Source organism: Clarias gariepinus, chromosome 23 (genome assembly GCF_024256425.1).
Source record: "Clarias gariepinus isolate MV-2021 ecotype Netherlands chromosome 23, CGAR_prim_01v2, whole genome shotgun sequence".
Taxonomy (NCBI): domain Eukaryota; kingdom Metazoa; phylum Chordata; class Actinopteri; order Siluriformes; family Clariidae; genus Clarias; species Clarias gariepinus.
Genome location: NC_071122.1, coordinates 8,157,879 through 8,179,091, shown reverse-complemented (window position 1 = coordinate 8,179,091; position 21,213 = coordinate 8,157,879). Strand labels below are relative to the sequence as shown.

At 37.9% G+C, this 21,213-nt stretch overlaps 3 protein-coding genes across 3 annotated transcripts; 2 read left to right on the top strand and 1 right to left on the bottom strand.

The window, feature by feature from the left end:
• Positions 1–1,155: 1,155 nt before the first annotated feature.
• LOC128511529 (arylacetamide deacetylase-like 4) lies at positions 1,156–5,716 on the top strand. The gene is made up of 4 exons (XM_053484426.1): positions 1,156–1,338; positions 3,589–3,814; positions 3,931–3,994; positions 4,933–5,716. Exons 1-4 carry the CDS (start codon positions 1,162–1,164, stop codon positions 5,705–5,707), a joined length of 1,242 nt encoding a protein of 413 aa, XP_053340401.1. The 5' UTR covers positions 1,156–1,161; the 3' UTR covers positions 5,708–5,716.
• A 1,416-nt stretch (positions 5,717–7,132) lies between these two features.
• cfap107 (cilia and flagella associated protein 107) lies at positions 7,133–14,622 on the top strand. The gene is made up of 4 exons (XM_053484508.1): positions 7,133–7,321; positions 10,760–10,870; positions 12,092–12,266; positions 14,352–14,622. The coding sequence occupies exons 1-4, from the start codon at positions 7,211–7,213 to the stop codon at positions 14,588–14,590; spliced, it is 636 nt and encodes a 211-aa protein (XP_053340483.1). The 5' UTR covers positions 7,133–7,210; the 3' UTR covers positions 14,591–14,622.
• Positions 14,623–16,763: 2,141 nt separating this feature from the next.
• klhdc7a (kelch domain containing 7A) lies at positions 16,764–20,087 on the bottom strand. Its single transcript, XM_053484370.1, has one exon. It carries the CDS (start codon positions 19,990–19,992, stop codon positions 17,620–17,622), a length of 2,373 nt encoding a protein of 790 aa, XP_053340345.1. The 5' UTR covers positions 19,993–20,087; the 3' UTR covers positions 16,764–17,619.
• Positions 20,088–21,213: the final 1,126 nt, after the last annotated feature.

Below are 21,213 nucleotides of genomic sequence, written 5' to 3'. Positions count from 1 at the left end.
CAGGCTTACAAGCCCATAAGCCAAATACATATACAGTTAAACCTAAGCATAATTTGTTTCAGAAGTGCGGTTGTACAGTATATCAAACCGTATTTGCCCATAAGAAATAATAGAAACTCAGATAATTTGTTACACAACCCAAAAATATTCATATAAAAATAATAAAAAAAAAATTATACAATATAAAGTAAAAATAAAACACATTAACCTGCACATATGTGTGTATGAAGCTGAAGTAAGACGAGAGGAGAGAGGGGGCTACAGTGTAGGACAATTTTTACACACAAACAAACAGACACACATGCATGCATGCAAGTACAGACAGACAGACACACACACACACAGACACACTAATGAAAACACTGCTCTGTCGGGAAACTCTAACAAGGAACCTGTCTAATGACACTTGATTTTGCTTTATGCCCCACACACAGGTGGTCACAGATGTTGACCATACGAGAGACACACATGCACTGAGACTGAGGATGGGAGAGATTGCCCATAATCCTGCAGTGTGCAAAAGAGAGAAGAACCATTGGCTCCGTCATGACCATGTGACGTTCGGCAGACAAAACGTGTGCTATTTATGAAGGCGTTAATGGTATAATGTATATTAATATAATATTAAAAATGTAATAGAATTAATCCTTATGTAATATTATCATATGTATAATGTATAATGTAATATATAACATATACTTATACATATTCAATTAAAATATTTATAAAAAAAAATTCTGTAGTGTTTATACATTTGTGTTTATACAAATATACAGTACAGCTGTCATATAAATCGACCACCCCCTAATCATGCATAAAGCCTTAATGATTTTTTAAATTACAAGTTTCATAAAAATTCGCCCCTGTACAGTTGCCATGAATAGGAAATCTAGCTATTGAGACCCAATTGGTTTTTGTACCAAGCTGCAAATTCTCTGTAAAGTTGAACAATTTCGACTAAGCCTCTATGGGGATTGACTCACTTTTGGAGCCACCTCCAAGCGGTGATTCGAGAAACTGCCGATTGTGTTACTTGCTCAATGGACAAATATTTCAGAGCTGGAGTTCGCCCTTTGGTACTTTGGTCTCTGGGTGATACATTAACCAGGAAAATTTGTAGACAGAAAGACGTGTTTGGACTGCTGAATGACTCATGCAGTCATGGACACAGGAAGTGAAATTTTGATGATTGGTTTCACTGCCCTGGCTGCGGCTTTTTGCTTGTTTGTATTTGGATTAATGTTCTCTAAGATAAAGAACATTGAAATTCCTCCTGGACTTAGCAATGGTAGAGAACTTTACATTGTGCAATGCTTTACGGTGGGAATAGAGGTCGTGGTGAGTATGTGTACAGTATTACAAATGCAGTATATCTCCAGAACTGAAATAAAATGCATATTTTCTACAGTCTATAAATATTAACTTTTGCATGCATGTCACAGTTAATACACTTTAGCTGAATCCAGTTGTGCCATTAATCTCTTTCTCTAAAGTGTGACATGCTGTTAATTTTTAATTATCCTGGTTTGTATTTATGATGAAGGACAATGTATTCTAATACCCTGTGCATGATGCAAAGTCCATGCAAGTGAATTTGTTCTGCACAGAAATCAAAGAGGACAGGCCATTTTCAAAGACAGCTCAATGATATAATATTTATAATGTTTTCTTGCTACATTTTTTAAATTATATTGTTTTTGCCTCACATTCATTATTAAAGTCACAATCAGTAAGTTTTAAATAATGAAGTCATATTGATATAATCATCAAGTCAAGGGCATTGAAAATGGTCAAGTTAATTCACCCGTAAATGCTCTGAAAAATCCAGGCCCCCACCATCCTGTACACAGGATAAGCGGTATAGAAGATAAATTAATTTTAGGTTTACCTATAATCCACATTTCTAATAATGTGACATTTTTTATGACATAGTATCAAAATATCCATATTAATATAAAATCTTTCACAATATCCGGTATGTTGCTACAAATGATTACATGCAGTTAGCAGAACTCTTCTGTATGCTAGTCTGGCCTAATTGGCAGAAATTTGCCGGTTTTCATTTTGATGGCTGGTGATCGGTCTCAAATATGAGGTGTAACAGAAATGCATTGATACTGTGTTACATTACCAAATTGTGTACGTTAAAAGCATCCAATCAGCCTTTTTCTTCAAACTATGTGAGCAAATCAGTTTTAAACACAATCATTGCACACTCTTACACCAGTCTCAAAACACCATCAGCGCAAATTACTCCTAAAAACTGCACGCATTAGAAGCCATGTGAGCCTACCTGTCAACTAGCTAACCCTCTGGCTCATTCGGCAAATTGGTCTTTGTGACTTAATAGCCATTTGAGGCAGTAAATGGTCACTGTTTCTTTATAATTCTACAGGTGGCGCTCTAAACAATTCACATGTTGGCATCTTATGTGGTAGGAGTGAATTATAAGTTTGTTTATAAATAACAGTTATGATGGATGACAACGATTTTTTTTTTAAGTTACATTTTAAAATTGCAAAGCTGTTGAATAAAGATAACGTATAAAACTTCTGAGTAATAAAGTAAGGTTTAAGATTCAAGTTCAAGTTCAAGTAGGCTTTATTGTCATTACAACCATATACAGTTAGTACACAGTGAAACGAAACAACGTTCCTCCAGGACCAAGGTGCTACATGCAACATAAATTAACAGAAACACTAAACTAGCTAACCAAGAGGCCCAGTTAACTGGCTAGCAGAGACAGGACAGAGAGACCGAACATAAATTACAACATAAATTAACAAAAACTAACTAGCTAAGTATACCTATTTTAACAAACATAAAGTGCACGTGCAAATGTGCAAACAAGAGCAACAACAAAGTGACAGTGCGCAACCACGACATAACAGAACATAAAATATGGTGTTGAGGTAGTGGGTAAACGTAAACGTAACAGTTACAGAACATAAAATATGGTGTTGAGGTAGTGGGTAAACGTAAACATTCTTTAAAAGATATTAAAGTTGTAGCAAAACAGAAAAAAAATATTGACCTGGGATTTTTACAATTATGATATATAATGGGGATATTTACAATCTATTTAAAATCTAAGTATCAGGATATTATTGTATCAGGTGGTGAATTGTGATTCCCATCCTTAATGACTACACAGATAACTAATATTTATTTTAAATTCTAACTTTTACTTTGGTTCTGTTAGCTAATGTTAATGCTAGTGTTTTAAGGTAACTGAAACTTACGCTAGGCAAAAGTTGAAGTTGTGCATAGAAACTTTTGTTTGAAACTTTCACAATTTCAATTAAGATTGCTAAGTAAAAGGTTGACATGTTGGTGTGATGTGCAGGTGTCTACATACTTGTGACCATATTAGTTAATATTATTAATGTTATGTTAACCATCTCAGCACACAGGTTTTTTTTTTAGCTACACTACAACTTGAGCTCAAGTGGCCTCACCCCTAAATTAGTTTTAAGCATTTATTTATTTACTTTACTATTGATATTTACTATATATATATATATATATATATATATATATATATATATATATATATATATATAATACTTTTTTCGTTAATTGTCTCAGGGTCAAATCCTAGAGCGCCTGGGTTTCTGTAATGAAGCGCAGTTTATTCAGTGGTGTACGAATCGAGGATTTGCTCATAAAAGGCCCCCTCCTGCCGGTCTCCGGGTTAAAGACTTGACATTTGCTGGAGTGCCAGTGAGGATCTATGAGCCCACAGCTGTCTCAGAGAACAAAAGACGAGGACTTGTATATTTTCATGGAGGAGGATGGGTCATGTGCAGCATCGGTGAGACACCTGGCTTGTTTATTTCATAATATTAGTATAATATTAGTATAATATGTATTTCATTTGTTTGATTTCTTTGAATGGTCAGTAATGTTACCTTTTAACATGTTCATTAGAATTGTACGATGAACTTTGCTGGCACATTGCAAAAGAGACTGATACTGTGGTCGTGTCTGTTGGGTAAGAACAAAAATCACCTTCTTTAAACTCAGTTTTTTAGAATTTCTTTTTACTATAAGAATTTTAAATATGTTTAAATAAAAAAATATATTATTTAAATCAACCTATTAACATTACACTATATGTTGTTAAATTGTGAAATTAAATTCAGTAAATGTTGGATTTCTAAAAAAAAGTTCTAGAAAAAGGATTGATAACATTGTTTGCTCTTACCAAGTACAATCAAGTCTTCATTTTCAAGTTCGCCAATTTTTCGACACTGTACTACCATGATATCAGTCAAAACAGGGGATGGCAGGGGCACTATTAACTGACATTAGGTTACTTTGCATGAATGTATTTTCGTATGCACAATTATGTTCAAGGTGTACCCCCACCCCCCCCCCCCCCCCAAAAAAAAAAAAAAAAAAATTAAAAAAATAAAATAACAGAAAGGTTACCTGAAGATTACTCAATGCTGATGTCACACTGATATCACAATGATCACAATACCATTCACATTATAGTCCATGGCGACTCTCACCCCTGCAAACAGGAAGGGGCTTAAACCCCTTAAACCAGTCGCTCGTACCTACGGCACGGCACTTGTACATATCCTGCACGACCTTCACATACTTTTCTGCCACTCCTGACTTCCTCATGCACTACCACTGTTCATCTCTAGGAACGCTATCATACACTGTTTTTAGATCAACAAACACACAATGCAACTTTTACTGACCTCTTTACTTTTGCATTCTCAAAGCAAACATGATATCAGTGGTGCTCTTTCTTGGCATGAAGCCATACTTCTGCTCACAGACTATCACCTTTCTTTACAACCTAGCTTCCACTACTCTTTTTCATAACATCATGGTGTGGCTCATCAGCTTTATGCCTTATTCATGCATTTGTTGAAAAAGTAAAATAAAGCATTGTGCTTTTTGTTATCCTGACAGTTACAGACTCGCTCCTGAGCACCGGTTTCCTGCAGCACTAGATGACTGCGAACTCACTACGCGTCATTTCCTGTCTGTGGCGGCTGAGTTCAATGTGGACCCGCTCCGTGTGGCACTGGGAGGAGACAGTGCAGGCGGTAATTTGGCAGCTGCTGTCAGCCAGAGGCTGGCTACAAGCCCGGATGGGCATCTGCCATCGCCCTGTGGCCTCGTCCTCATCTACCCAGCTCTGCAGATGGCCGACTTTAACCTGCCCTCTTATCGGCAGAACTACGCTGTTCCCCTATTGTCCCGCGAACGTATGGTCTTCTACTTCCTTCAGTACCTAAATGGTGACATGTCTGTGTGCCAGGATGTGCTGGAGGGTAGACATGTTCCTGCTGAGTTAAAACTGCACTACAGCAAGTGGCTCAATACCTCAAACCTCCCACCTGAATTTCAAGATGGTGGAAAGCAGGTGGCAACAACCCACGATGGTGAAGTGTATAACATAGTTAAAGATGGTCTTGAGCCAGGGATTTCACCTTTGCTGGCTGAGGATGAAGTGCTCCGTCTCACGCCACCTACTTTTATCCTAACCTGTCAGTATGATGTGCTGAGGGATGATGGGATTCTGTACATGAAGAGGCTACAGGATCTGGGAGTCAAGGTCACATGGCATCACATTCCTGATGGCTTCCATGGCATTATGTTCTTTATCAGAAAGAGCTGGTTGAGCTTCCCTAGTGGACTAAGGGCCATGGAGGACATTGTCAGTTACATAAAGACACTCTAAGACCTGAATGTTTTGCTCCTGTCTCTTTTTAGAGTCTGTATTGGCTATGAATACTGTAGGTGTCCTGGTGGTGCATACTAGCGAAAAGACCAGTACTGTATCTCCACTCTGATTTATTGCTCTAAAATGACTTTTTTTTCCATACAGGAAAGAGTGACAAAATCAAGAAAAGGATGTCTCTATTTAAAGAAATAAATTGTCTATCCATGTAAGAACGATACGTTTTGTCATTGTCATTGTTGTGTGGTTGGCTGCAACTCCTGCAGTAATGTGAAATTGTAAAATTGTGTTCCAGCAAGGCAACAATAAAATATAGATGACAGGTAGGACACACACAATGATATCATAGTACATTTAAACATAAACCATGATCTATTTTGTGTCTTGTCATTTCAGTTTAGTAAAAGTGGCCATTGCTTAATTTTTTGGACAGTAGACCTAATTGAATTAGTAATAAAAAATATTAAATAAAATAAATTATCCTAATTTGCCTTTTAAACAGCCTGGTTGATAAAGCTTAGCACTGTTGCCTTGCACCTCTAAGGTGGGAACAAATACAGTGGTCACCATTGGCCTCCATAATTTCTAGTTAGACTACAGAGGTTCTTAGATGAATGGATGGAATAGCTGCCCTTAAACCTCCACTGTTCAAAACTATAAATATTGAGTATTTTTTAGCACAAGGTTTAGTGTTAATTTATGTGTGGGGTAATCACAAGTAAAAGTACAAAAATGCATCCATGCTTCTTCATAATATATTCAACTGTTCTTACTGATTTTCTCATTCTCTTTGGAAATTCCGGGTAAACCACTCTGCATAGACTGTAGGAGGAAACCACACTACATGGAGGACACCCACTAAGCATAGAGAGAGCATGTAAACTCCACATACACACAGACTCGAAACTGTGATCGAACCATTTGTAACTGAATTAAAATTTATAGCTGTATCCTTATGGACAGCAATTAAAATGCAAAATTACAATTTTCTACAAAGCAGCCATAACTTTATACAGCCTTAAGACCAAAAGGGCTGATAGAAATTACCGTTAATACTTTGTATGTTAATATTAGTTACCAAAAAACACCATTTACAAATGTCAGTTAGGATCCCTATTTTATAATTGGATCTTTTGTCCATTGTTTGTATTTTTGTCAATTTGAAAAATAGATTCTATATTAAATATGATCTTTAACATGCCTGTTTTATACCTAGGAAAGTAGTCCTTGTGACATATACTGTATGTCATATTGTCAGTTTCTAAAAATGTATTTCAATCCCTGTTTAAATGCTCATCCTCTCAGGCCTTGCCCAAAGCAAAATTCATTTTCAGAAATCTGAACCTCTTTCTTAACGAGTGTTTACCGTTCCTATAGTAATAGACTCCTCCCTTCTCCCCCCTGCTGTGTCAGGGTTACAATGGATCTGCTATCCTTTTTGTCCTCAATCCAAATGTAAATGTGCCGTAGTTTCTGGTGCACAAAGACCGGTGACTGTGCAATATGCAGGAGAAGGACATGGAGTATAATAAATGGACGCAGCCGGGCTGGAGGATCGAGCAGAAATACTCCAAAAAAGTGCTTATAGGCAACTGGGCTGAGGAAAGACTTCAGGTATTATTTCACACCAAATGTTTTGCATTACTTCAGTCTGATGAACTGTAATGTAATGATGTGTGTATGACATTATTGTGAAATGATATATGCTATTGTTGTAGGAATGTTAATACAGATTTGAAATTGAAGAAGAGCTCTGAAATTTGAAATAATGAAAACAGTCAAATCATACAGTGTAATTGTTTAAATAACATTATTCAGTACTTTTACAAACTTAAATTTCATGGATAATGCATGGATATGCAAATATATTAATTTAGTGTAATGTCTAGTAACTACCATATAGAATACAATTAAACCTTGGATTGTGAGCGTAATTCATTCCGAAAGCATGCTTGTGTATGAAAGAAGCGAAATTCCCCATAAGAAATAATGGAAACTTCCAAATGTAAAAAAATATTCATTAAAAGTAATAAATATCAAATATAAATACCAAATTATCCTGCAGTTTAATTATATGTCAAGTTGAAAAGTATTTAGGCAAAAATTAATGTGAATAAAACATTTGGTAATACTTGCTTTATTATGCTCAAATATAGTATACAGTGCTGTGCAAAAGTCTTAAGCCACACCACATTTCTTCATATTATATTAAACTAAATGCTGTTGAAAAAACTATAATAAATGAAAGCAAATGTTTAACTGCCACAGCCTGCAATGTTTTTATGCTAGGTTGATTTACAGGTCACTATGTGGCCAAACAAACAAAAAACATTCCACTGCTTAGTTACATTTACATTTAGTCATTTGGCAGACGCTCTTATCCAGAGCGACTTACATTATCTCATTACACATCTGAGCAGTTGAGGGAAGGGCCTTGCTCAAGGGCCCAACAGTGGCGACTTAGTGGTTGTGGGGTTTGAACCTGGGATCTTCCGAACCGTAGTCCAATGCCTTAACCACTGAGCTACCCCTGGCCCCAGGGGTAGCTTAAATAGTTACAGTGACGAGTGAAAAGAAAGACAAAAATAGGAAGAAATGAATGCTGGCTCAAGGCTTTGTCTATATACATTATCTGGAGTATATGATTTATAGAAATCAGGTTGTAGTAATTGTTGCTATTTGCTTACTTGTCTTTCATGGTGTGTAAGGTGTCCTTGAGTGTCATGAAAGGCGCCTACAAATAAAATCTATTATTATTATTATTATTATTATTATTTATTTTTGGTCTTCCTCTAGACCTCCTGCCTGGCAGTTCCAACCTCGGCATTCTTCTGATATATTTACAATCTCTTCTCTAAAGATGTCCAAACCACCTCAATCTGGCCTCTCTGACTTTATCTCCAAAACTTCTAACATGAGTTGTCCCTCTGATGGACTCCTTCCTGATCCTATCCATCCTTCCAACCTCAACATCTTCAGCTCTGTTACCTCCAGCTCTGCCTCCTGTCTTTTAATCAGTGCCACTGTCTCTAAGCCATAGAGCATCACTGGTCTCACCAGTCTTGCTGTGGGTAACCTTCATTCCCTTGCTTTACAGAGCATACCTCCAATTTCTATATTTTTCTCCATCTGTTCCCTGCTCTCGCTACAAAGCACAATATCATCTGCAAACATCATACTGTAGTCCATGGATACTCCTGTCTAACCTCATCTGTCATCCTGTCCATCACCAGAGCAAACAAGAAGGGGCTCAGAGGGTGGCATGATCCTTGATGCAGACCCATCTTACAGCACCTTACGGCCTACAGCTCTCATACATGTCCTGCACCACTCTAACATACAGTACAGTACTCCTCAGCCACTCCAGACTTTCTTATACAATACCACAGTTCCTTTCTCAGAACCCTGTCAGACGCTTTCTCTAAATCTACAAAGACACAATGCAACTCCCAATTACCTTTTCTATTAGCATCCTCAAAGCAAATACTGCATCTGTTTTACTCTTTTTAGGCATAAAAATATTGCTGCTTACAAATGCTTACCTCTGCTCTTAACCTAGCTTCTCTTACTCTTTCCCAAAGCTTTATCGTTTGGCTTATCAGCTTTATTCCTCTGCACAATCCCCTAGTTTATATAAATTGGCTCCAATACACTTCTCCCCCATTCTTCTGGGATCCTTTCACTCTCAAATATCTTGTTAAACAGATTAGTCAGAAACTCTGCTGCCATTTCTGTAATCAATTCCACACCTCTACAGGTATGTCATCAGGACCAAATGCTTATTCACTCTTTTTCTTCGTCAGCACCCTCCTTTACCGCTACTTCCTGCTCCACAACAGGCACCTCTTTTACTCCTCCATTACCCTCATTCATAACTTTTCAAAGTACCTCTTCCATCTTCCCACCACCCTTCTGGCACCTGTCAGTACATTTCCATCCCTATCTTTAGTCACTATATCCTGTACATCATTCCCATCTCTATCTCTCTGCCTTGCCAACCTGTACAGATCCACCTCTTCCTCATACTGTCCAACCTATAGTAGCCTAAAAATCCTCATATGCTCTTTGTACATATCCTTTAACACCTGTCTACTCTCTTCAGTCCTCTCAGTGTCCCACTTCCTCATAGCTCTTTCTTGGTACAGTATACACTCCCGGACTTCCACCACCAAGTCTCCTTGTCCACTTCCCCTTTCCTGATGACACAGCAAGTACCCTCCCCGATCACGTTAGCGAGTTAAACCTCTTTAGATTGCTTACAGTAAGAATTCAATCGATAAATTTTACATCTGAGTCATATAAACACAAGCAGTAGATACTTAAATATACAGAATGATATACAGAAAGGAGACACTATTTCAGCTTTTAGGTTGTTATACTCTTTTTTTTTTTCCTAGAGCGTGGTCACATCGAGGCTTCGTGATTTTAATGGCTGTTATTTTTACTAGAACTTAACAAATACAATAAGTCAAACTCTGGCATGTCTCTAATCTGACTATATTTCTCTATGCATCTCGTTCCTGCAAAATACACAGATCAAATAAAATCTATAAAACATGGATATTAAAAAATAATACACACTTCATAAAGATGCTCTGTCCTTGGAGCTTCAAATGGTTGTCTCACATCTTCGTCTTTATTCTGGAAGAAATCATTTCCTGTTTGCTTTATGCGCACGTTTATTTACGCTCAGTCACAATCACCAAACGCCTGCTGTTGTTGCAAACGCTATCGCAGGTTAATTCACACTCTGTGATTCAGACCCTGATAGGGCGAGAGTTCTTTCAGCAAGACTTGAGATCTCTGCAAAAAGTGATTAGAGGTGTGCGATTAAGCTGACTCAGCACAGCCAGGGTGTTTAAATAGCAGACAAATAGCTCTGCCCTGGCTGCCTAGTTATACGACTCTGAGAGAAAGATGTGCCGGGGAAACGACAGCGGTCGATAAGGCTGCTGATCGTGCACTTCGTTTGCTGAACGCTTTCGTTGAGCCATTTTATTTTCTTTTAAACTTGTCTATTTTTTGGCTTGTGTGTGTATGTGCGTGTGACAGTTCTCTCGGGAGTCCAGGACAACAAACAGCAGCAATAGGCTAGACTTCAGGCCTCAGACAGATCACAGGCCAGATGTGATCATCAGACGGACGTCGCTGCGTAGATCTGAGGTCTGAGTCATGTGATAAAAAAATATGTGCATGATTATATTATTTACACTTGAGTATAAAACACATGAGCATTAGTTTTTGAAAAAAATGATGACTTCTAACTTATAAAACATAAAGATTGTTTGTTTTTAATCAAAAAATTATCTAGTATTAGTATATAGATTTGAATGTTACACATTTATTTCTAATATGCACCAATCAGCCATATCATTACAACACAAAACATTATGCCCAGTATTGTGTAGGTTGCTGTCCCATGATGCCACAAAACCACTGGGTTGTGCACATGGGTCTTGCAGCAGGATGTTGGCATTGGATCCTTTGGGTGCTATGGGTTGTGGGGTGGGGCCTCCGTGGTTCAGACTTTTTAAATTATTATTATTACTGTTTTTGTTTTTTCCCAGATTGTCTCCCTAATTTAGTCATGTCCAATTCCTCCCCGTCACTAGGGGGCTCCCACATTAAGCTACTAACAGCACTAAGTCGGAAGGGCTGAAAACTATCACGTGTTTCAACACTGGGGGCGGCGGCGAGCACTTTATCACTGCGCCACTCGGAGGCCCATGTTTAATATCACCTCTTTGAATGCTGGACCCTGTGCACAGTGGGTCGTGGTACAGTGGGTGTTCCGGTGCCTTTCGATCTTGGCAAATATTGACTTTTTTCACTGATGTCTGTTGCTTGGGTTTTCTGTTTAATTGGACTGGATGGACTGGGCTTTGGTTCCAGCGGGCATGGGTGGGCCTTGGGTGGCCATGAATCTGTCACTTGTTTCCTGGTACATAATTTATATACCATATTAATTTTTAATGTCGGTGGTGTTAATGTTATGGCTGATAGGTTCATCGCAGAACTACAGTAAGCTATAATTTCCTTGCATCTGAAAAAACAAGGGCTTAAATTTTCACATTCTTCATAGAAATATTTATGGTTATTTCCACATGAGAACATTGTCAGATATACTGTTATGTTAGCCTTGTAATATAATGTTAGCATTATTAGTGAATAAAGTCATAGCTGTTAAAACATTTGACAGTTTACACTCCTTTTGCAACTTTCTTTGCAAGGGTTATAAGAGATAAGAGAGCTTCTCAACCACTAGAGATGTAATAAGACAACACTGATAACATTTTTACAACTCAATACAATTTAAACATCTTTTGAAATGTCATAAAATCTATATGGCTTTTAAAAATAAAGAATTCCCCAATTTGTTCCCAGGGTCTTCCCACCAGACTTTTCTTCTCCCATCATAACACACCCACTTCACATTACCTGGTTAGTCTATATGACGAATCTTACGGTCGACGTAACTCCTCTAGCCTTCCCAAACTTCGCACCTGGCACACTGACAAGATGGGTTGGATCCCTGAGAAGTCTGACCACCCGCTTTATGGTATTTATGCTTATATTCTGCTTATGCATATGTTTATACAATATGTATGTGTAGCAAGTTATATTTAGTTTCTAATTAAAAATATTCTTATCAATTATTAGCGTAACAGAGTATAAACAGAGTAATACTTTCGGGTGTGTTCTAAGCACACATACAGCAAGCCCTTCCTGACAATTTACATTAATAGAGATAAGTCCAGTTTAATGTCAAGTTGACTTAACACTTGAGTCTAGTGACATAAGGTCATGTTATTGACAGAACATAACTCTGTACAGTACTCTGTAGTATGTCATAGTCATATGATAGTAATAAAGCGACATGGAATCAAACATATTAATCAAACATTCAGGGATGGATTCTTTCATTAGAGTTTAATGAAATTATCATAAACGTTAATAAAATAAAAAAATAGTAATCGTATATATATATATATAATGTCGATGTATCTGAGATATGGCCTACAATAGCCATTTTAGCAGTTATTGCTAGCACTGCTATAAAACTGCTGGTGATGTGTGTGTGTGTGTGCGTATATATATATATATATATATATATATATATATATATATATATATATATATATATACTATCGGTTAAAAGTTTGGGGTCACTTTCTAGCTCCATGATCGTTCCTGATTTTTATTTCTTTCTACATTGTAAAGGAATGCTGAAGCCGTCCAAATAATGCATTAATCTCCTTTGGTGAGATGTGTCTGCTACGTACTTATGCTCTGTAAAGACGTCATAACGCCACTAATCTGAGGTACTGTTAATTAGTCATTTTTCAAGCTGATAACTCTAAATGAACTTTTCGTCTGCGGTAGAGGTACGGTATGTTTTGGTCTCGCCTTCCTGGGATGGCCTTCATGAGAGCCAGTTACATTATGCTGCTTGATGGATTTTGCAAATGCACTTGACGATATATATATATATATATATATATATACAGTATATATACTCAGCAAAAAAAGAAACGTCCTCTGACTTTCAACTGTTTTTACTTTCAGTAAACTTAATGTGTAAATATTTGTATGAACACTAAAAGAGTCAACACCATAAAACATAAACGAAAAATGTTTCACAATGTGTCCCTGAATGAAGGGAGGCTCAAAATCAAAAGTACCAGTCAGTATCTGGTGTGGCCACCAGCTGCTTGAAGTACTGCAGTGCATCTCCTCCTCATGGACTGCCTATTGCGGACAGTCTGAGCACTGATGGAGGGATTGTGTGTTCCTGGTGTGACTCGGCCAGTTGTTGTGGCCATCCTGTACCTGTCACGCAGGTGTGATATTCGGATGTACCGATCCTGTGCAGGTGTTGTTACACGTGGTCTTCCACTGCGAGGATAATCAGCTGTCCTTCCTGTCTCCCTGTAGCGCTGTCTTAGGCGTCTCACAGTGCGGACATGGCAATTTATTGCCCTAGCCACATCAGCAGTCCTCATGCCTCCCTGCAGCATGCCTAATGCATGTTCACGCAGATGAGCAGGGACCCTGGGCATCTTTCTTTGGGTGTTTTTCACAGTCGGTAGACAAGTCTCTTTAGTGTCCTGCGTTTTTAGAACTGTGACCTTAAATGCCTACTTTCTGTAAGCTGTTAAGGTCTTAACGACCATTCCACAGGTGCATGTTAATTAATTGATTATGGTCAATTGAACATGCATGAAAAACATTGTTTAAACCCTTTACAATGAAGATCTGTAAAGTTATTTGGATTTTTACAACATTATTTTTTTTTTGTTTTTTTTTATTGCACTGTACAGTACATGTGATAAATAATTGAATCTTAATTCTTAAAATGTGGATTTGTCGATTTATGTCATAGATGAAATGCCGTTAAAGGACTCTATATATATGTTGTGGCTTTGATTTTGTAAACTTGTTGCGATGTTGGTTGCCACTTGTTGCGTTTGATTTTTTTCTGTCACAAGCAGCAGCAGTTAAAAGTTACTACAGAATATGCTCCAAATCTGTCAGCAGGCTAATTAATGATTTCAGTACAAAACAGCTGAGTCCTGAGCCCTGCACTTCACCTTTTTTTCTCTCTTTTTCTTCTTCTCTCTCTGTCTCACACGCATAATGCCAGGCCCTCCAACCAACTACGGTCTGACAGAGCATTGGCGAGCGCAGCTGGAGAAGCAGCAGACGGGGTCGCACATGCTCAGTATGTACAGAGCGGCATATCCAGTGCACCCCACAGATGCGTTCTGTCAGCCACGGCATGCCAGAGTGCCAGGTCTGACCTCCATCAGAAAGAACGAACTGGAAATAAACCCCATGCCAGGAAATGCTGCTAAACCAATGTCACCCCTGCCATGTGTATAACTCTTGTTTTATCATATTCATTCTTTATAAAAAGGAACATAAAGTATATCATAGTAGGTATACTGAATACTATCCACTGTATACATCTTAATAAAGAAGAAGATATTACATATAAGATTGTCCTTGCGCTTATTAGACTTGCCTTTTTTGTGAAACAGCGTTTTGAAAATACTGTATCTAGGCTAGATTTTAACGTTTCAATGTAAAATCATTTATAAATGTGGTTATTAGACTTAAGTTGGAAATTAAGGTAAGTTATTATTTTCACTTCCTGCCTTTTTTTTTATTTCTCTTACAACATAACAACCAGTGAAATGTTCACATATAACACATTTTAACCAACAGTTACAGTATAAAACGTGCAAAAAATACAGTACATGTTTATGTATCAGCCTCTCTTCTCTTCTTTTTTCTTCTGAGTTACTGAGACAGAATACCTAAACTGTTCTTGTTATGAAGCCCTTTGTCCTAAAGTCTTTCCCATGGTAAAACATTCCAAGTCTTGAAACTTATAAAAGGTTCCCATAATTATCAAAATCTTCACCATATTAATGACTAGACAACACTTAGTTCTGGCCCACTAACTCTGTCACCCAAGTGGTGTTTCAATAGTGCCTATTAACTATAACATACTGTAAGGTTTCACTGTATCTTTCACCTAGGTGCTCGCCCTACACGCTTATGCCTACTGTATGGCTAAATAACAGCTGTGACAATATTCCATATAACTGCACTTCTACTTGTGCCATATTGCTTAATTATACATTTAATATCCAAGATCATATTACTAAAATCTGTTTATTGCATGGTGTGTCCACCATAAGTGAGTTGTTACTATAGTAATAATGAATCATGATAATAAATTAGATTGTCATGTTTATTGACATGGTCATTAATATAAACTGTGATTTGTCTTGCATCAGAAATTTCTGTCAGAACTGCAGTTTATAAAAAAAATCATCAAAGACATGAAATCTGATTTTTCTGCATAAAAAGGATTTATATGCACCAAGAAAGTGCATTTTAACAAGCTGTTATAGCATATTTTTCAGCATTCCCAAGCACATTTTATACCATGGTGTTACTCTGATAAGAAGTTAACTTCAGATTTTATACTCAGGCCTGTTGAATTTTCCTTTGCTGCATTTTTTCATTTTAATATATCCTACAATTTAAAGCTTTTGAGCATTTTATCACAATTTTTTATTATGTAAGAAGACAAATATTCCCTTTTTAGTGTTGTGAGTGTGTGTAGGAATGTGCACGAGAGACCTATATAGAACTGGTCATATTTGCTAAGCCGTGTTTATCGATTTATCCAATAACAGCCTGCAAATTCTATTTCTCGCCCAGATTTGGATGCAGGGTGAATATAATTTGCTTCGTTATTGTCCCAGAATAGCCTTGCTGAGCCGTGCAACGTTCAAATCGGCCATGTGTGCTGGGAAACGGCTGACTCATTCAGGAGGAGATTCTGAGGGGACCTGTCCAAACTCCCATCCCATTAGGTGTTTAATTACAACGAATCAAAGTGTTTAATTATGCAATCAAGGACGCTTACATTTGATGGTCAACCATCTGTGTCACGCTTTTTCTGCTGTCTAAAAATGCAGATCAATTCTGCAGCCCTTGCTAGTAGGTCCTACAATTTAACTGTGCAGGATTTTTTTTTTCCAGTTTCTGCACAGCCAGTTTAGGTCCTGTTGACTCACAATAAACATCCACATGATGGTGCCATCGTTACAGAACAAGTGAGCAAGCAGGCACGGTATGTTATACCATTTACTACAGCTTTGTTTGAAATTTGTTGTCTTGTATTAATCCATTTTGTAATTAATCACACATTTCTTTATAAGGAAAATTAAAGCCCAGACTTTATTATTCCATTAATATTATGTACAGCACAGAAACTTACCAAGCAGATCAAAGTTGCAGTCAGAATATAGTACATTGCCTATAATATATAATGTTTTTAAATATTACTTTGATAATATTAAAATATGCTATACAGACAGTGAAATTTGACATTTGACGAAAATGTATCCTGAAAGTTGACATGGTTTTACTTATACGCATATGCACGAATCAAGGTACATGAAAATATATAAAGGATAATGTCAGGGTTAGCATTCATTTTAAGTACCCGTTTTATCCAGGTCCAATTTGTGCTGGATGCAGAAACACTGGGTATGTGGTGGGAATCCATTCTAAATGGGATGGGAACTATGTAAACACTCATTTAATTTATACAACTACCAGGATTTTCTGGGCAATAGGGGGAAAAAGCAGCTACCCTATCCACTCTGCCACACTGGCATCTGTCACAAGATTATTATGATATGATTATGATATGAGATAAGGTTCCAAATATGCAATACATTTTTAACAACATAACATAGTACATTCAAAATTTAGCCTTAATATTTTTAGCATTCCTTCGACTTATCTAAAAATTTGCTAAAGATAAATGGCAGGACATTGATATCAATGAAGGACAATGAGGAAGGTGGAGGGGTTTTAACATTTGATAATTTATCATTTTGAATTATTCATGAGTTCAAGTTCTCGAATGGGTGTGACAGCAAAGCATGCCCTGAATATCCTTATTGCATCCTTCATAAATCTTGGAAATTATGAACATTTGTGTTATTCATTACAGCAAATTGAAGCATGGCTCCACTCTACATATTGATTAGCTGACATTTTGCTTATAACATTTTGGAGCAGTATATTTGAGTAAAACACTTTAAGCAGTAGCACTAGACATTAGCAAGATTTAGGAGTTTACTTAGACCCAAGAGTGGACTGAAAAACTCAGATAACAAACAGCTCTCATTGGAACGGCAGATTTATCTCACTGGGAGTGCACACTAAATCTGATCTAGCTTTACAATTACTGGCTTTAATAGCCTTGATATTTCACTTCGACTGCCTCTGATTAAGACGACTATGCATTCCAGTAACTTAATATGGTCTCCAACTATGAACTCTGAGTGCGTCAGTCTTTTTCTCGGCTGAGCTGACTAAACTCAGACGCTGGTTTGGAGATTGCTTTTATCAGGCAGAGCAAGAACAAAAGGGAATAAAATACCCTTAGCTGCTGTGAGGATTTGTAAATCATCTGCCACAAAGTCTGGAGATTTTTCATCAGCTAAGAACCTCATCGTGAACTGACGACTTACACAGTAAATGACATCATCCATGGCGACACACTGAAAGGCAGGGCAGTGGGAAATTTGCTTGGAACAGCACTCATACCATAGCCGAGCCATAACATGGTAGCGATACACACTGATCCCAATGTGAGGGTTAACATCAAATCGATAGAGGAAATTTCGAACTGCTACCATTTCTGTGGTTCTTTCTTTGCTTCCCATGAGCAAGCTTTTCCTCCAGATATCAGTTTTGGGGTTGTAGCGTAAGAGTGTATACTTCAGTGTGCCACCAGAAACAAATAGTTCACCATTGCAAGCGGTAGCCCGGTGGGCAACTGCAAAAGTATCATTGGGCAGTGGTGCAACAAAGGTCCATCTATTTGTCCTAGGGTCGTAACGCTCCACTGTAGATAGACACTCCCCTCCAATGGCATATACGTGGTCCTGAAGGGTTACAAGCTTGCAATGAGGCCTGGCCTCATTCATTGGACAGATTTCACTCCAAATGGATGTCATAGGATTGTAACAAAAGACCTTTTTTGATGGTACTGTACATTGGAAACCAACAGCTACAAATAGGTAGTTGTCCATGGTGCACATTGCACAGCCTTTGGAAAAAACTTCCTGGGGGATTCGGCACTGAAGGTGCCAGGTGTCTTTATAATCATCATAGTAGTAAAGTCCACTAGATCCTTTACCAGTATAGGAGTCTGTAGACTGTGATGGAGTTCTGTTCCAGTCTAGAGAGTCCATGTCTGCCACCATGAGGCATCTTCTGCCTCTCTTGCGCTGCCTCTGGATTTGGTCTCGCTCACCTGCCTTTAATTGACCGTACAGGTTTGGATCTCGTAAGACCTGGAAGTAATTGTCTGACATAACTCTTAGAGCAGCCTGCTGAAGATCATAATGTCCATGTTTCTTGGCAAGCATCAGTGCTTCCAGACAGTTGCCCAAATCAAGTTTTCCAGCTAAATTTTCCAGTTCTGAATTTCCTATGTTTTCCAGGGGAAAGTGAAAAAACTGGGCCCTTGCCACTGTTTGTACTTGTGGATTCTCAGAGGATTCCCAACCAAATTCTTGTATTTCTTTAGGTGACTCTGAGGAGCTTGTTGAACGCTCTTTTGAAAATGCTGGTGAGCGACAACGTGTTACAGGTGAGGGGAAAGGGGTCTGGAGCTCTGAGTCTGCAGCAGCAGCAGCAAGATAACTGTCCTTGCGAATTAATCCATGTCTGAGAAGTCTTCCGGTTTCAGATCTAGCAGGAGCTTCAGGCACCATATCTGAGTCATTTGAGAATTCCAGATCTCTAATGATTATGGAAGAAGGTAAGGGGCTTGGGGTTCGAGGTTTGTCAATTACATTGGACAAAGAATTACCTTCATATGATCCATAAGTTGGACTTATAGAGCAAGTGGGGCTTAAATCTAGAACCGACTGTGAGGAGGTCTCGACGAAGTAATCATAAATCTTACCACGAACTGCAGTGCTTTGATCCCCAGGCCCTTCTACTACCAGGTCAGCGTTCTCCACTTTGATCTCTGCCTTTGACTGGAAACTGGAAAAAGTACCAGGATGACCCATATTCTGTCTGAGTTCTCTCCCAACTTCAACTCCCCCATCTAGTTTTTTTAGCTGGCATGGCGATCGACGTCCACTTGGGCTTGTAGGCGTTTTGTCTTCTAAACCAGTTCCAGTTGTCAGTAGAGTCAATCCTGTTTTGCAGTCTTTTCCCTCTCTCTTCTCCTTATCCCAGATGTCCTCCATGTTACTTTCCACACCAGAGAAAAGTGAGGAATTTCCCTCTGTGTTGGTCACAGTGTCCTCAGACTTATCCACATCTGTGTTGTGTTTCACACCAGAGATTGGTGAGGAACATCCCTCTGTGTCAGTCACAATGTCCTTAAACCCTTTATTCTCTTCCTTTTTGTCCACAGCATCTGTTTTTTGTAGTTGAAGAATACCTTGCCCAGAATCCACAGATGACTGACTAGACCGGTTTTCTCCATCATATTCCTTTTTCTCTCCTTCTTTCAGAGGTTCTAACACCGTTTTGCAAGGACTGTGAGTTTCAGGACTTGGTTGAGCGCTCCTAGGAGGAGGGAGTCTCTTCTTGGCCCGTGCTCGGCCTCGAGCCCTGGAGTTGTAAAAGAAAACCCAGGTGACGAAAAGAATAGCAGCAGCAGACACAGTCAGCTTGGCCAGGAGCTTCATGTCAAAGCGCACTCCCAGTAAGTCTGCTATTGGCATTTCTGGTCGAGCAGGTTTAGCAGTCAGCTGGATATTTAGTCTTTATTTGAGATTCTGGCCCTAGTGCATCCCAGCTTGTGTACCTTGACGATGAACTACAAACTGTCAGCCCTCGTTCTATTGTCATTGTGGGATAGGGAACCTGATACCTGCGCATGTTGAATTTGCATGCTGCACACCATGAGGGCGGGGCCGTGGGTGTTATTCTGCCTGGTGCAGGCGATTGCTTTAAAAACACAGCTCTAGAGCTAATAAAGGACTGTCTATTGACATCTGTTGACTTTAAGTAAGAGGGTATTTACCATCTCCTTTTTTCACTACATCAAACCATTAAATGCATATGATTTTTTAGCAGTTTTATTTACCTTGATATTTTAAATCTATAGAAAATTAAGATAGAAATTGATCAGTGTTGCATTTCATCATGTGAGTTATGAAGGAAACGAACATACCCAAGGTACTACCAGCACATGGGTGTTGAGTATTTGCATTTGTGTTAAGGGTGGAGATGGCTGATATAAAACTTTAAACACATACAGAAGTGCACAGACCAGGATGCAACTGTTTGCACAGTTGTCTTTTCCAATAAATCATTAAGAATTTCTCATGCCTTAAGTTGTCCCACTGTTTTATTTTAATTTGTTGTTGGTTTAATTTTTTTGTGGGGGGTTGGTCACTAGCTTACAGTTATGTAAAAGCTTTAAAGAAACTTGAACCAAAAAAACACACTTGAACAGGTCTGAATAATTGATACTTAGACAGGCTGAAGGCCTGCTCCTGCAACCCTTTACTTCTCATGTGTCAAGTGGAGCCTTTTGGTAGCTTAATAAATGTGACAATGGATTAGGCAACATGTTTTTTGTTTAAATACAATAGATTAAGTAAATATGATACCATACCTGTTTTATATTATTAAAATATTACTTAATACGTGGCACATTATAAATGCTTATGTAGTGCATTTTAAGTATGGAATTAATGCTCAAGATGTCTGTATTTCCCTGAGTGTCTACAATGTTTGGTGAGATATTACAAAGACCATATAAATATGTAACAATCTACAATGTTCATATGAATAAATATTATAATATTATATGCTATGTAATCTCACATTATGAAATCATATAGTTTCCAGATTTAAAAAATGCTTTATATATATATATATATATATATATATATATATATATATATATATATATATATATATATATATATATATAC